This window comes from Aedes aegypti, chromosome 2 (assembly GCF_002204515.2).
Source record: "Aedes aegypti strain LVP_AGWG chromosome 2, AaegL5.0 Primary Assembly, whole genome shotgun sequence".
Lineage (NCBI taxonomy): Eukaryota > Metazoa > Arthropoda > Insecta > Diptera > Culicidae > Aedes > Aedes aegypti.
The window spans coordinates 399,951,973-399,969,666 of record NC_035108.1 but is presented as its reverse complement, the minus strand read 5'-3'; the positions used below and the strand labels follow the sequence as shown (position 1 = coordinate 399,969,666).

The window sequence follows — 17,694 nt, the reverse complement described above, 5'->3', positions numbered from 1 at the left end:
TAGGTCTGTACCACCTACGAATGCGTGCGAATTTCTTAATGCTAATGCTAACGATTAGTCTTTAACCTTCCTAAGGCGTTCAAAAAAGCTACGTTAAATGTGTTCGGGTCATATTAACCCGGATTTGACCTACGAATTTCGCAGCCGTTTTGAACCAAATATAAATGTTTTTGTACTCAAAATTATCGTCAAGGCTCATATTTTGTAAATTTAGCTACAAATCTTGGATTTATTGGAATAGGCTGCTCAGAACCGGAACCAAGGCTTGGCCATGTTTGAAAGAGTGTATATTTTAGTGTATTTGTCGCAAAATGCTTTTGTTGTGAATAGTGAAACTTAGTATTTTTTGTAAAAGGCATTGAAAACGGTGTCCAATCAACCGGTTAGTTGTTCAGGGCACTACTGGTTACTAAGTGGCCAAGGGGCCAATTCCGGAGGCCATTCAATGGTTCTCATGGTATTCGGAGTAGTGATCAATTCATGTTCTTGGTAGAACCAAGTCCAGAACCAAGCCGTGCGGCTCATCAAAATTTGCCGAAATTTATAACAAACTGATCCAAGACGTTGTCATCTGAGTATGGTAATAATGTCTATATGGATTACCATGACATATTCCCATGGGGAGTGCTCGAAAAGTGGCCAATTCATTCATTTGATAGAATCATATCATGTGACCTGTCAAGCTTTTCAGAATTGCATACAGAATTCATTAGATATGTCTTAATTTATATAAAACAACATTGGCTACATGTTGGTTCCGGGATTCCCAGAGAAGTGGTCAATTCACGTATTTGATAGAAACGAGCCGTGTGGCACATCAAAATTTGCAGATTTCCATAAATAAATCATCAGAGATATTTCCAGTTACATAAAGTAACATTGGCCACCTAGTGCTTCCGTAACAGGTTTTGGGATTCCCGGAGAGATGGCCAATTCATTCATTTGATGCAACCATATCATGCAACACATCAAAATTTTCAGAACTCATGAGATATTCATTTAGTTACCTTAGTCAATATTGGACACCCAGCTGTTCCGAAACAGGTTCCGGAATTTCCGAAGAAGTAGCCAATTCTAACATTCGATAGAACTAAGTCGTGTGGCACATCAAACTTTGTAGAATGCCATAAAGAATTCATTAAAATATATTTTCAATTATCTATGTTATGTTTTTGCAATCGCATAAAAGCTTACTTGAGTAGTAATTCTGTGTTGCTAGCCGTACAGTGAATACTGTCCAAAGCTCTAAACTAGACTTTAGATAGGAAAGAGGACGTAATCCTTCTGAAGCAGTTCACCAGACGTACACGGAAAGATGACTTCCGAGAAGACACTGTTGCGATCTGTCTCAGAAGGTTACGGTAGAAGGTGGGAAACGTTCTTTTCACACTATCACTTCACTTGATAACTATTAGATTACTTCATAGCAGTATTCACTGGTATTGATATCACCTTCTTTATTACCAACAGAATTTCTACTAACAAAGTCACCATTATCTATACCAATTTTTGTTATTAACATCACATCTATAATCCAGCCACAACACAATACTACTGCTTCATCAAGTTTAATGTATAAAACCCATTAAAAATAATCACTGTAATAAATAAATCACATCAACACTCAATATCATTATCTTCATTAAAATAAAAATAGGATTCTTGTTGCTTATATCTCTCATGTTCACAATATCACAAACTATCATCACTCTTATAATCACAATCTTAGTAGCTTACTACCATTAACCACACAAAATTATTCGACACAATAACGTCATCCCACTATATTATCACATTATCACTATTTTCTTAGTAACATGATCAAAATCAGCAACGGAATTATTCATATATCTTCTTAAGATGATCCCGCCGAGGGCTGAAGGCCGTATAATAATGAGAACAATGTCCTGCAACAATGAAGCGCATAGCACAGCAATCACAAGTACAGATTATACTATAATCACTTACACTTACAAAAATTCAACCTCGGCGAATAAACTGTTTCTAATTTTTACCGCGCTGATAATATGTCATTGCTAGGATCTGTTATAAAAAGAAATTTGTTCTTTACGTTGTTTGAAAACTCTAACCGACACTATCAGATTATTAAAATTGTAGTAATATCTGATAATTTTATTTCTTTGTAGCACTGTTTTAGGGTAATGGAATATTATATGTGCTTACCTTTTCAGTGTTGGGGGTGTTAGTGATTAGTTCGTACTCACTTATATTCTAGTTTTTCTCATGAGTTACTATTCCTATTTGCGGTTACGGGTACTTATAAATAGAGATAGCGATTAGTCACAAGTTTTTTTAGTCTAAAGGCATTCTTATAATATATTCAATGCTATAATGAAAAACCTAATCCTGAAATGACGCTAGTTGATGAGAAGAGAATGATATAATTAGTAAATTAGTAAATAGTGATATTATTAGTATAAGAAACGGGTTTAACAAGATTCTGTTGTATCCTTGTATGGTCATGCGTGTTCCTGTTCAGCACGATTTCTTCAATGTTAGGAGGTTTTGGTGCACATTAAAACAGATAAAATAATGCTCCGGATGAGTGTCTGGAAGTATAAATAAAAAACGTATAGAAAAAACAAACAAGGACCGCTTCATCATAGACCACGTAAAGTATCGGCTCACGGTGATGCTAATCAATAGTGTTCATTAGAAAACACAACAATTCTCACAATTTTTCAAACCATCGTCCGGATTGTATCATTATTCAGAACAATAAGCTATTCCGATTCTGATGTTCTAATTGATATTGAGTCGGCAGCGGAAGTGCCCTAGGCTAGTCTCCTACCGTAGAAATCTAAAGCAAGATACGAAGAAGCTTTCAAGTATTGCAATGAGTGGAATATCAAAAACAGGATCGGCGAGATTACGAGATATTATAGGAATCTCAGATGAAAATGCCTCAACAGAAAAAAAAATCCATCAACATCAGCAGTCCAGTGCAAATAACGGTGGGAGAAGTCATGAAGTCTCCAGCTGGAAATTCCAGAGCCAAGTAGAAGCGGCAAATATTCCTTTCTGTACATCTGCAGCTCCCCAGTACAGTTTCGAAGTTCCAACATTTGCACCCTGAAAGCTGGAATGTTCCAAATCCAGTTCAAATTAATAATTTGACTAGCTGTGTTATGATTTTTTGTTCTAATAATGATAACTACATAAATCCTCAGAACAAAAACTAATATACCTCTCCGTTATTTCCAAGAATAATTGTTATATAAATCACATGTGCTTCATTACGTTACTGAAAAGCGTAATGAGTCATTACCAAACGGTTTTCAGTTAGGTAATAAACTCATACGGCAATGCGGGGAAGTAGGCAATTCCATGAGCTTGCGTAATTAAAAACAGCCTATTACGATGATAAATTGCAAAAAATCTTTTTTGCAATTCCGTTGCAAATCAGCCTACTTTTTATCAAGAGAATGGGCAACATAATGGCCTACTTTTCATACCGATAGAAACAGTGCTGAAAAGTGCTACTTTTCAGCACTAATATCAGTATCGAAAAGTAGCACTTTTCAGTACTGTTTTGGGAGTTATCAAAATGACGTCGGATTGCATCCATACGTTATTTATTTAATTGTTTTGAATTTATCAATACCTTAGCCAACTAGGTTCTGATCCTACATCCGTATGATGAACCGAATTGGCTCGGTTTCGAATTGTAGATTCGGATTCAGAACCAGAAGCTAGTTGACTGAGGGATTTTGAGTTGAAATAGGATGTACCTATAGAATGTACCTATAAGAAGGCAGTAGAATTTGTAACACGGGAGCTTTACGTTGCGATTCATACAGTGAACGTTGGAATTGATCCCAAAATGATCGGAACTTCGTGTTCCTACACGGGTTGATGAAATTGGCATTTGAGAAACAACTGTATAATACAAAATAATATTTCTTGCGGCATCTTACCTTGTCCGTTCACGAATTTCGAATATAAATTTGAATTCGGTCGATGCGTGAAAATGTGTGGCTGTCATGTCTGTGGTACTACATCACAGCCTACCTGATTGAAAAATATAGAGTCACTTTAACGCATGGATGCCATGTGGATTCTCTTGAAATATGATTGTGTTTCTAAAGATGATCTGACTCAAACGGCATTTTTCGTAATTGCAAAAAATGTTGTACGCAACGCGATGCAAAATTCGATTTTTTCAACACTCGTCGTATTTATCCAACTCGTCAAGCCTCGTCGGATAAATGTACGACTCGTGCTGAAAAAATCATCATTTTGCACCTTGTTGCTTAAATAACTATTTTTCTCGCTTGTTTACCATTGGGGGTAATTGTTTTTTTTTCCTGCACTGAAGTATGCAGTGCGGGAATAATCATCACGCAACTGAAACCAGTGTTGTAATGATTCATTAGTCAACGCTTTCTTATTACGCAACTGTTTTGAGTTGCATAATGAATCATAACACAACTATTTTTCAGAAATTGTAAAATAATGGTGAATGCATTTCAATATAACTTCTGATACCCTCAAGTGGTCTTCTACGAAATTGCAAAAAATGTTGTACGTAACTCGTTGAAGAACTCGATTTTTACAGCACTCGTCGTAATTATCCTACTCGATAAGCCTCGTAGGATAAATTTGTGACTCGTGCTGTAAAAATCTTTATTCTGCAACTTGTTCCGTAAACTACTATTACTTTACTGGCACGATAAACAATCCCCGAACAACCGATAAAAATAGTGTCCCCCAGGTTTTGGGGTAGTTCAGAGGGGTTTTATCATGCACTGGTTTTAAGGTGACACGGGAGACCGTGATTTTCCCTATCTTTTGTCTCACTCTAACGATTATCATCAAAACTTTGTGCAAATCTCGAGTTTTAGTGAACCGATGAAGCTAAAAATTTATTGGGTTGTGCACTACATATATAGAATCATAGTGATACATTTTTCACATCGATATATGGAGTGGTTCTTGAGATTTGCTTCTACAAATACATAGGGTGACTATGATGACGTCCCGTGCGGCCTTAACAAGCTCGCACAATATGCTGCGTATCATGATTGTTTCAGAGAGCTATATATGAGAGATTCTCTCAATTTCTCAGGATTCAATCCCTGCACCAAATACTATGTTTCACTATTCACAACAAATGCATGCAATCTGGGCGCCCAATTCCAACCAAACCAAGAGCCTTAGCTAGATAACAAAATATAAGCCATGACACAAATTTTGAGTACAAAAACATTTATATTTGGCTAAAAAACGACTGCGAAATTTGTAGGTCAAATCCGGGTTAATATGACCCGAACACCTGTAAAACTTTCTTGTTCAGCCCTACAGTATTGCCCTCCATTGCATTGTAGTCATTTTTCAAAGAATTTCAGAGGATTGTTCAAAGGCAAAACTAAGTAACCAATAGAATTTGTATTTTTTTAACCCGGCGAAGTTATTCACTTTCAGAAGTTACGCAAATTTCCAGAACATACCAACCACTTACAACTTACTGTTCTTAATTAAATCTGCAAATCTCTTGGCTATTTACTTTTTGTCTTTGAACAACCCTTTCTGAAACTCTTTGGAAAATAACTGCAATGTAATGAATTCGCTGTAGATAAAACTTCAAGTGATTTGCAGTTCTTCATTCAAATTTCATGGAATTCGGACTATCAGAAGCTGAGATACAGATTCCCAAACGGGGTGGGACATTTCGCATAAGGACGCTGCGTATAAGGACGCTTTTCATAAGGACGTTTGGCATAATGAACAGTTAGCATAATGAGAATTATATGCCTTCTTCAAAATGCTGTTCTTGTATGAAACCGCTTGATGTGAAACGTTTCTATGCAGAACGGCTTACCATATGGGAAAACAGCATTTGGTTACTAACTTTTATCACAGGCTGGAAATAAACGTACAAGTAAAAATAAGAGATTATTCCTATTTCTAATATAATATTTTAAAAAGTTTCCAAAAATTGTATCGAAATCCAACTTTCTGAAGTTTCTTGAAAGTCTATTTATAAATCCTTAAAGTAAATTCTGTACATTATTACTTGCTTCGTTTACATGATTTTCAATTCAAACTTGAGTTCTAAGCGGTGAAGTTCTGAATTTTTCATGAATCTTAAAAAAAGTTCGATTTGATTGAGTGAATCTAAAGATTTTCTTTCATAAATTTATTAAATGTATCCCATATTTGTTAAGCTGATGCAAACTCTTTATAAATGAATATCATACAAACTGAGAATAAAGTAATATTATATATGGCGTCAATTTCATGGTGAGCAAAATACTCAATGTAAAAAATAAAATTATGTAAATTTGATAGTGTGTGGTCTTTAAATACCTCATTAATAATGCGCTCTCAGCTAGGCATTGCATACAAAATAGAAAGCGTTGTGTTTGGATGGGCATCTAATATTTCCGAAAGAGGTGCGCTTTGCGAAAGAAAACCACGTGATTATTAAATTGAAATCAAATTCAGTATAAAGGTAACGCACCCTATCTAGTGAACAGGGAGTCGTGAATTCGATTCTCACCGGGAATTGTTAATCCATTCCACAGAAATTGTTATCGCATTTCAAAGGTATAAAGTTTACACTATAAACATATTCAAAATGCGTGCATTATAAGGGATTTCATAGACATTTTATTATATTCTGACAGGCGTTTAAATTCATAAAAATTTCTCACCATGTTGATCTTAACCATGTCAATGGTTCAGAGCCCCACGAGCAATTTGTGAAAACTGGCCACACCCTATTGCACCCAGGTTGGGAGGGGAAATTTCGTCTGTGTGCTTTTGTTGTTGTCATCATTGGATTGGTACTCTTCTGGTGTGGAGGTTACAATACAATCTCGCGTACGAAACGATCCTTAGCACTCTGCTAGGATTGGGTAAGCGTACGGTACGGCTGCTAGCAGGATATTCGGCAACAGAGGGGTTGTGTTGTGATCTCGGCGGAAAGAGAAATTATTACAACATAGCATAGGGATCCTTGTGTGCCACCATGTCTATACCGGGCTGAGTGGGAAGGGGAGTGTTGGTTGGCATTCCTATGGCAGGGTGATAACATCCGTCGCATCCTGTGCGGAGGATGTTAGTTGGTAGAGCGAGAACGAACATCTCGGTGTACGGATGGATAACATTTAGTTACCGAGTTTTTGCATGCGATTGACGCGCGCGCCATTATCATGCATACGTGAGCGCAAAATTTTCACAATTTTCCACAAAGTTAAAATAACATTTTCATTTTTCTCTCGAACGCCGACGTGCGACGTGGTGTGTCCCCGGAAGAAGTGAGAGCTCCGGAAAAGTCTCTTGAAGCCAATACGACGTGTACGATACGAAGGATATTCACTGCGCTCAGTACAACTTTGATCGCTACAGTGGATAGACTTTCCAACTTTAGAGTCTAACATGGAAACCGTCTCAAAGTGTGAAAGTGTTTCATAAGATATTTTTTGACGAATTAACAATACATGAAGAAATTACAAGAAAAGTGTAAATAAGTGAAAAATGCTGCCCTCAGTTTCGCCTCTTTCGTCGTCTTCCCCTTTGGATTTAAGGCCAGTTCTAGGAGGAACAATTATCTCGTCTATGCACCACAGTACATCACACGAGTCCAGTCTCAGAGTTCACAGCCCCCAAAGCAGCAATGGAAGCAATCTGAATCATCCCCATTCGCACCATCAGCTGCACCACCCTCAACATCAGCATCATCATCCCCATCATCAACATCAAACCACTGCAACCGGAAATGGCATCAACAGCAGCAACAACCATAACAGCACAGGAAACACTAACAATAGCTCCAACAGTACCAGTAATCATCATCATCATCATCGACAGGACACTAGCGACGACGGTGAAACAAATAGTGGAGATGGCGCTGCAAATGAAAGTGGCGGACACGGAAACTCGAAATCATCAACACGCGGCCAGGCACTGGTGAAGCCACCGTACTCCTATATTGCGCTCATCACGATGGCGATACTGCAATCGCCGCAGAAAAAGCTGACGCTCAGTGGAATATGTGAATTTATCATGAGCAGGTAGGTTGGGAATACACCATATGCACCATATGTTTTGAAGTGCTTTGCAGATTGTGTGGAAATAATATTTGGCTTTCGCAGAACACTAAGAATAATTTTCACAACTGAAAATCAAAAATTGGATCGATCGTCATCTTTGAAGCATAAATCTCAGTGAAGGATAAGAAAGTTCGCTAAGCTGGAAAGCAGTTTCCGACCAAGATAGCTCTAATGCTGAGTTGGCCTCTAAAATGAGAAGAAGTAAATGTAATGTCCAAAATGGGAAGAAGTTAATGAACATGTTAATGTGTTAATGTAAAATATCTCTGCAATTGTGGGTAATATTTAAGGCTAAGTAGCCGGTCATTCCTTTTGGCAACAACGATGACTTTTCAGCTTGCATTTCAAAGTGATAAAACTCAGTTTTGATAGTTTATATTGACTTGAAAAAGTATCACTGTACGCGGTAACATGCATTAAGTATGCTGATACTTTTTCAGCTGTGTCAGTGCAAAACCAAATGATTTTTTTTTTATTCAAATTCGTGAGATGAATTAGCAACAATCATCAACGACGCGTACAAATTTCAATGACGGCCTACTTCGCCTTAAGCAGTTTTTTTAAAGTTATCGTTTTGCAAGTGGTGTCAAGAAGACCTCTTTGAAGACATGCAATATATTTCATTATTTCTTCACCTCAACTGCACTTTCCAGAGTAAGTATGAGTTAAAAACTGCAGGTTTCAAGTTAACTCTATAGTCAAAACATAATCTGTTCACAAATAATTTATTTTTTACCCTATTTGGCTATCAGAATAAGAAATCTTTTTGAATGTTCCTGATGCGTAATTCTGATTAAAATGAGTAAAAATCATTGATATTACAAGAATCCCATGGCTTATGAGGAAATTGTGGTCCTTCTTGTCCACAAAAAATATCGCTTGTAAATATGCAAAACTAAATGTCAACACAATTTTTTTTTAATTCCTCACAACAACATTAAATTAACCGTTAATACTGGTTATTACGAATAATCTTTGCTAGTGCGCAAAAATCATTATATTTCGGAATACCTTAAAGGTTTCCATAACTCAGCGGAATAGAATTAACGTTCTAGCGTATCTCAAAGATCAAATTGTGTGTTCCCAATAAATTTGGGGTTGCTGAATCCATTGCGACACTCAGAAGTGTTCCAACGCGTCACAATTCTGTGATACATGTCGTCAAAGTTGTGTAAAATACTGGTTTTATTGATGTCGATAGATATTTAAAGTATGATTTATCCAACTTGTTTGGTAATTCAATCTCACAAGCATAATAAACAAGTCTTAAACTTTTGTATGAGACGCAGTTTTGGACATGCTTGCGGCTTCCATACAAAATACGTTGTTTCTATAATATGGCGGAATTCAATGTTTTTCTAAACCATCAAAAGATATCTATTTAGTAACAGAATTTAACAAACTCCATTGTTGCGTATTCTATAATAATAAAAAAAAGAAAAGTTTGCTGAATATCAAATTTGTCTAAAATTGGCACTAATCTTAGTTAAAAGTAGTTTTCTCCAATTTTTTTTTTTTTTTGTTTGACCATAACTTTATGAAAACTTAATCGATTCTTAATCTTAATTAAATGCTTTCGAAGCAACTTTAGTAGGTTTTAAATGGTGGGTACAACAAATTGGTTTAAAAATTGTTTTGACTTACTTTTTTAGCCAAAACTGCCCGAAAACATGAATGTTCAACGTAAAATATAATACTTTTTCAAATTGTTCTCAGTAAAACATTAATATTTATGCTTAAATTGGTTTTTCTCATTTGTTTAACCTTCAGAAAGGTCTTAGAAGCTATTTTTCATAAATTTTAAAACAAAAATATTTTTGAAATTAAAAAAAAAATATATCATTTTTAACGTGAAAATATAACAAGATGCGTCATAAATTTAAGTTGAACGGTAAAAATGTAATTTCCGGCAAAAAATAATCAACAATTCGAAGAAATTTCAGTCAAATATTTTTTAAAATTAAATCTATTGTATACACAATATAAAAACAACTAAATTAGCTTCAAAAGCATGTTTAAAGCAGATCTGGAATCGAATGAGTATTCATGAAGTTATGGTCGAACAAAAGAGGAAAAAATTGGAGAAAACTACTTTATACTAAGACTAGTTACGATTTTAGACAAATTTGATATTGAACAAACTTTTCACAAATTTAATTTTGGAAAGAATGATGCTGAGAGTTTCAAAATTGATTGAAAAATAACAAAGTTATGAAGACTTCACTGAAGGTCATATTTTATAACTTAAAAATTCAACTACAAGTCCAAAAAGCGTGCGTTTTTTAGTTTCCGATGTCTAAACGTGATTTTAGAAGGATGGTGTTCTCACTGAATAGAAAGCTCGATCAATGTGTTTCACACGTGAATTTTCACTAATTGTAAAACACATCAATCGATGCACAGTAGCCTGGGACACTATTACTTACTTACTTACTTTTGCAAAGAAAAATCGTCAGAGATCGCCGATTGCCCTCTATAAAAATTCTGAACACAGATCTCAATAGTATGAACCTGGGAGGGAGAAACCAATACAAAATTTCTGTACGTCATAGTGAGCCGAGATTCCGCTGTCACGAACTGTCACTGTGGACCCAGATCTCAAACATTGGACTAACTTGAAAAAAGCGCGTAACTGATTAAAACACATTTTCGTATTTCTTCAAAAGTGATAAAAATCGAATGAAAATCAATTCATGCACATAACGCAAGTAATGTCACTTGAGCACCATTTAATCTGATTGAACATAAAGCATTGAAAAACGCATCGTTCTACTTTTTCCAATGAAAATGAATATTTAGTGCATAGAAAACTGTGGCCCTTTTTCATGTTTGTCAGGAAAGATCGAAGGTGCACAAAAAAAGGAAACTACCAATTTTCTCGAAGCCTGCCTTGATTGTTGTTGGCAAGCTGGAGTTATCTTGCAGTTCAAAATAACGTTGTCTTATATTTCGTGTGTAGTATCGGTGCCTCCCTCCTAGGTATGAACATGATGAACAACATTGTCGAAGACCGCAAAGCAATCCGATGCTTGTGAAAAAAGTTATTAAACATATACTATACGGAAATTTTGCCGGATTGTTTCGCGGTCTTTGGCAATATTCTTCATCGTAGAAATACCTATCGAGTACACTGGGGCAGAATCGAAAAAACGCGGAAACAACCTGTAGTTCTTCGGAATGAAGAGATAGACGTTTGGTGTCTCCAACGAAAATGGTCCTTTCAATGAGACCGATTTTTTGACATAAAGTCATATATTTTTGTATTATTCGCATAAATGGCTCATATGCCATTTCGGCCAAATGACATTTTAGGTGTATGGTTTCTTCGGCAAAGTTGTTCATTGTTTTATACTGAAAATTATTGCTGAAGACATCAAATTTCCAAGCCCTCCAATATTTTTAAAATATAGACATTTTTTGAGAAAATGGTGCTCAAAAACGTAATATTTGAGTTTTGCATAAATTTTTTTCAATTAAAATACCATATATCGCTTACGACTATGTAATTTATTGGCATAAAGCAGGTCTGGTAAAAATTGGATGTTAAAAATAAAATTTTGTTTGATTTTTCAAAGAAAATTACCAAAAAACAGGGATATTGCGTATAGGCCATTCTTGCGATCGGGCAAGTTCGGGCAGTTGTTTTCATCGTCATCCACTTACGAAAGGTCGGAGCATTATTGTCTTTTAATTTCTAGGATATGATATTTAATATATTTTTTCTATGCGATCTGAAAGTATGCTAAGCTTATAAAAAGGTTAAAAATTATTCTACATCACAATAAAGCAGTTTTCCAATGAAACATTCTTGCGGTTCACTGGTAGCTAAATTCACTCAAATATGTGTTATATACATTGCCTTTACATTGCTCTATTCGCAAAAATGACCTAAGCGCCATACTCATATCAAACCATTTCGGTCGAATGACAATTAAGGTATGTATATGATTTCTTCGGCAAATTTGATCGTTATTTTATGACAATTGCTAAAGATGAAAATTTCCAAAGCCCACTATTTTTGAAAAACTGATAAAATTGTTTTGAGTACTATATTCGGTTTCTCCGTACTACGCTCAGTACCGAAGTTTGGCAAACTTGTGTTACACTTGCACTCATTTGTTTGTTACACTCTCAGTATTTTATATGTTTGTATATTACCTAACCTGCCATCACATTAGACAAATGGAAGCGAAATGATTGTCTTTATTTCGTCTTTGATTAGAGTGGATGCATCTGTGCATTGCGATAAATTTTCGTTTTGGAATCATTGGCTGACATCCAATATGCTACGAGTACTTCGTGCACGCGGTATGAATAACTGTCTAACATAGAAAAGCTGTGCAAGGTTTGACATAGTTAGCCGCATAAATATTCATCATTATTTGGAGCTTTTTTAATTGGAAAACTTCTACTTCAAGCATGTTTATAGCTTAGTCAACTTCCAGATAGCGTTGAAAAAATATATTAAACATTATGCCCTTGGCAAAAATGGATAAGTGGATAGCGATAAAAACACCGGCCCGAACTTGACTGATCGCAAGAATAGCCTATACACAATGACCCTGTTTTTTTATTGAAACTTTCGTAAAATAATCAAACAAACAAACAGCTCTATTTCATGCCAAGAAATGACATAGGCCTAGATGATATATGGTATTAAAACTGAAAAATTACAAGCAAAACAATAAATAATTTCTTGAAATTTTGTCAGTTTGTCAAAATTTGACATTTTTAGCAATTATTTTCAGAATAAAATAACGATAAACTTTTCAGAAGAAATCATATAGCTACCTTTGTATCGAATCGAACGATATTGTTTGACATAATGAATCTGGCGCTTATGGCATTTTTGCGAATAGAAAATACATAATCAATGTATGTAATAAATATTTAAGTAAATGTAACCACCAGTAAACCGCAAAGAATGTTAATTATTATTATGCACTTTTGTTTTCATTGGCAAACTGCTATAATAATTTTGAAACTTTTTATAAGCTTAGCATACTTCCAGATCGCTTAGAAAAAATATAACGAATATCATATCCTAGAAAATAATAGACAATAATGCTCTGACCTTTCGTAAGTGGATGGCGACGAAAACACCTGCCCGAAATTGCCCGATCGCAAGAATGGCCTATTCGCAATATCTCTGTTTTTTGGAAATATTCTTTGAAAAATCAAACAAAATTTTATTTTTACCATCAAATTTGTAATAGACCTGCTTTATGCCAATACATTTCATAGTCATAGGCGATATATGGCATTTTATGTGAAAAAATACAAACAAAACTCAAATATTACGGTTTTTAGCACCATTTTCAGAAAAAATGTCTATATTTTAAAAACAGTAGGCCTTGGAAATTTGACGTCTTCAGCAATAATTTTCAGCATAAAACAATGAACAACTTTGCGGAAGAAACCATACACCTAAAATGCCATTTGACCGAAATGGCATATGAGCCATTTATGCGAATAATACAAAAATGTATGACTTTATGTCAAAAAATTGGTCTCATTGAAAGGACCATTTTCGCTGAAGACACCAAACGTTTATCTCTTCATTCCGAAGAATTACAGGTTGTTTCCGCGTTTTTTCGATTCTGCCCAGTGTGGGCCGTCCCTTATTTTTCGAAAATACGAAATGTTATTAGTTCGTCATTGTAAAGTGCTCGTTTTGGTAGGAAAAAAATCAGGTAAAATTTTGAAGTCCCTTCGTGGACGCTAAGTGGTCCCCCAAAGGCCTTAAAGGAATCAAGGGTACATGACCCCCGTGCGCAAATCGAGCTCGCTGCTCCAGTGCACGCTTCGTGGGTACGAAAAGTCACTAGTAACAAGTGTTGATAGTGAGCATAGAAGTTTGTTTTCTTTGTAGTTGGTAATTTCATGTCAGCGTGCACTGTGTTAAAGATGTACATAATATAAAATATTATTTTAGTTAGTTAGTTCCGGTCAATTTGTCAAATCGGGTAAAAAAAACCTCTTTTTCCTTTATTGTCAATATTTACCCTACTACGTGGTACTGGCCAAACTAAACACATGTTTCAAACAATGAAAATCTATTGAACAAAGCTAGTTGATAAAACTTGCATAATTAAAAATGAAATAAACTTTTATGATCACTATCAATGCGCACAGGAGAATGTGTAACTAGTTGCTTTTTATATCCATGTAGCGTGCACTAGAGCAGCGAGCTCGATTTGCGCATGGGGGTCATCTACACCTGATAACTTCAAGGCCGTTGGGGGACCACTTAACGTCCACGTAGGAACTTCAAATTTTTACATGTTTTACATGCTATTTGTCACGACAGATCCACGTTGAAAAGAATATGGACCGAACGTGTGGTTTATTTTCAGTGTTCAGTGGAAAGTTTCTCAATTCTTGTGCAATTTTAGAATGCTTTTGAAAATAAATTTTAATAAGCTTTGGTATACTGCGAATAAACAAAAGATCTCATCCTTGAATTCAATTCGGTTTCAGATTTTTACTTCTTTGCAGCATTACAGCCCTAAAAAGACGTAAGTTGATAAGTACCTTCTAGTTCGATTGTTGCTTTAAAAAAATTATTCATTTGAATTCATTTCTCTGTAGGAATTATTATTATTATTTATCTTTATTGGGGAGATTTTCAGCCCTTGGCTGGTTCATCTCCGTCATCTGTAGGAATTGTTATTCGTCGCTTTTTTTAACTTAGAAGAATATAAGCTAATTTTTGAACCACACTTTCTCTTCTATTTCATTAATTTTAATGAAAAATGGTTTGATTTCAATTGAGAAGAAACAGCTTTTGACTTTCGGATAAAGATATGTTTCTCTCAAGAAAAATGAAGAAATTAATTGAGCGAACGAGTCAAGAAATTTCCCACTAAGTGCTATATTTGAAAATTCGTTTCTTCACAACTCCATACTGTAGTTGAATCACCATTCTAGACAAGTAATTTTCCATGCATTGAAATAGACAATTAATTTTCTTTCAATATTTTCCTAGCATAATCAATTTAAAAAAAACATGTATTGCAGGCGTACCTATACAATAAGGCTTCATTTTAAAGACCTTTGCAACAACTATCTCGAATTTGGTTTCTGTATTTCAGAGCGCTGAGATATATTAATATCTTTAATGTTGATGAAAGCAAAGTTAGACCAGTATTTCTCAAAAGTGAAATGTTAACGCACATGATAAATTAACGTGAAATTTATATCACCGTAATAAGCCAATGTCAACTCTCGTTAAAAGGTCGTAAACCGAAACACAACGATTGCCGAAATCTTGATATGTAGTTTTGACCAGTCGAAAACTAAAACCTGGAGTTTCAATTTTCGAGCCCTTTCCAACATGCTTTCCAATGTTTTCGCGTAGAAATACGAATATTCTAGCACAAAATACAGAAATTGAATTTATTTTCACCAAAATTCTTCAGTTAGTTTTGTCAGTTTTCATGTACGGTTGAGTCGCTTGAAAATCTGGTTATTTTTCATCAATGGAAAAAATATGGAGTAAGACAGGCATGTGATAACATCGATTAATTAATCAACAATATGATGCAAAATAAATATTTTTTGTCGAACTTCGTTCACAGTTTAAATTAAGATTGTTCTACCGAAAACTTGCACAGGATCGTAGGGGTAGGGGTAGGTTAGGGGTGGAGGGAGCACACAAATTTTTCGTAATATAATGTATGAAACTATTTCTAACCCAAAATGCCTCTCTTTTCAGGTTTCCGTACTACAAGGACAAATTTCCGGCCTGGCAAAACTCCATCCGGCACAACCTGAGCCTGAACGATTGCTTCATCAAAATACCTCGCGAACCGGGAAATCCCGGCAAGGGAAACTTCTGGACGCTGGACCCGCTGGCGGAGGACATGTTCGACAACGGGAGCTTCCTGCGGAGGCGAAAGCGCTACAAACGAACCACCATTCCGCCGGGGATGAGTTTTCCGGCGGTGTTCAATCCGTTCGCGCCATTTTGGATCCGGAAACCGGTTCCGGTGATACCGATGCAGTTCCCGCCGCATGCTAGTTTGGGCGGGTTTGGTGAGGGGTTGGGGATCCCGAGTCGAGGCGATTTCATGCTGGACAATAAGTTGAACCTATTTGGGGGTAAAATGGAAGACTTGAATGTGGCAGTGATGGAAAATAGTGAGTTCTTGGCGCGAAATTCGGACAATATGAAAATTTCGACTGCGATGAAGTTTTTCCATGGATATAATAGCGAAGTTAGTGGTGGTCCAAGTGGTTCTTACGAAGATAGTGTAAATGGACTGCAGTGCAATAATAACAATAACAATAGTTCAATTAGCCGAGACAATGGTGGTTACACGACAAAAACCAATAATCACGTTCCTATGGGTAGTGCAGACGAACGATATCCGTCTTCTTCGTCGTTGATCCGAAGGAGTCTGTCCCCGGCGGCCGTCGGGACAAGAGAAAATAGCAGTCCCTATGAAGTGGATCTATCAAATGATGATAAAATTGACGTGGAAAGTGATGATGATTACAAGTTAATGAGTAAAAGCTTCGACACCGAAAAAGTTCAGCAAGAGTCTTTCCTGAATCGAAATGGCCGGTACACTCCGACGGAAAAGGATTCCGTCAAGGATTTTGAAACTACCATCCCGACGGGAAAGCCTGTTCACCACGAATCAGAAGATTACGGTTGCGAGGATGACGATCATTCCGATAAGCACAGCAATGCCTCGCAGGATCAACCCGAAAGGTCCCAAAAGCCATTCTACATTAACCCCTACGAAGAATCGGACCATTTCATGTCGGAGGCCATAGCCGGCGGCAAGTATGGAAATCTCAAGAGGGCAATCGAAAGCGAAGATCTAAACGTAGTCGACACGTATAGTGAAACGAAATTGGTCGGATTCGATTTCGCCAGCCGGAAGCGGAAGTATGGCAACACCAAGGGATTCAGCATAGAGAATCTGATAGGCTGCAATGTGGAGGATAGATGAATCGACGCCAGCGGGGAGAGCAAATGTGTACCATTTTAGAAGATAAACGGAACGGAACACGATTACGTTGTACATTTCTTGTAGATATTAGATGGTCATTTTAGAATACCAATCTGGAAGAGTTATATGGAATATGAAGCAACTTACTGTACATAGAGATCTCGAAATGTAATAATCTTTTGTGATGACGTAATAAATATCTGAGATTAGAGTTTTAAAACTGCAAGCGCAACGGAAATTTATGAAAGAAAAATATTTAAATCTTCCCTCTTTTCTGCTTTTTAGGGTAAAGTATTCAATATCGGCAGATAGATATATGTTAGCCAAATTAAGTGTAATTGAGGTATAGTATGCTAAAAGATGATGTAGCCACAATTTCCATTACAGTCGAAGCTTGTTATAACGACATCGCAAGGGACCGTCGTAATAGAGAAAAGTCGTTATAGGGGAAAATTATAATATGAAAATATGTTTCAAGGGACCGAAAAATGTCGCTATAGAGAGCTTTTGTCACTATAAAAGTTGTCGTTATAACGAGCTTCGACTATAGTACACTGATGCATTACCAATTATAGTACAGTATAAATTTAAGTTGAACGGTAAAAATGTAATTTCCGGCAAAAAATAATCAACAATTTGAAGAAATTTCAGTC

The 17,694-nt window shown here is 36.0% G+C and overlaps 1 protein-coding gene across 1 annotated transcript; it reads left to right on the top strand.

Annotated features, from left to right (window-relative positions):
• The first annotated feature begins 6,886 nt into the window (after nt 1-6,886).
• Nucleotides 6,887-17,261, top strand: LOC5564025. The gene is made up of 2 exons (XM_001648298.3): nt 6,887-8,039; nt 15,796-17,261. Exons 1-2 carry the CDS (start codon nt 7,504-7,506, stop codon nt 17,039-17,041), a joined length of 1,782 nt encoding a protein of 593 aa, XP_001648348.3. The 5' UTR covers nt 6,887-7,503; the 3' UTR covers nt 17,042-17,261.
• The last annotated feature ends 433 nt before the right edge of the window (nt 17,262-17,694 follow it).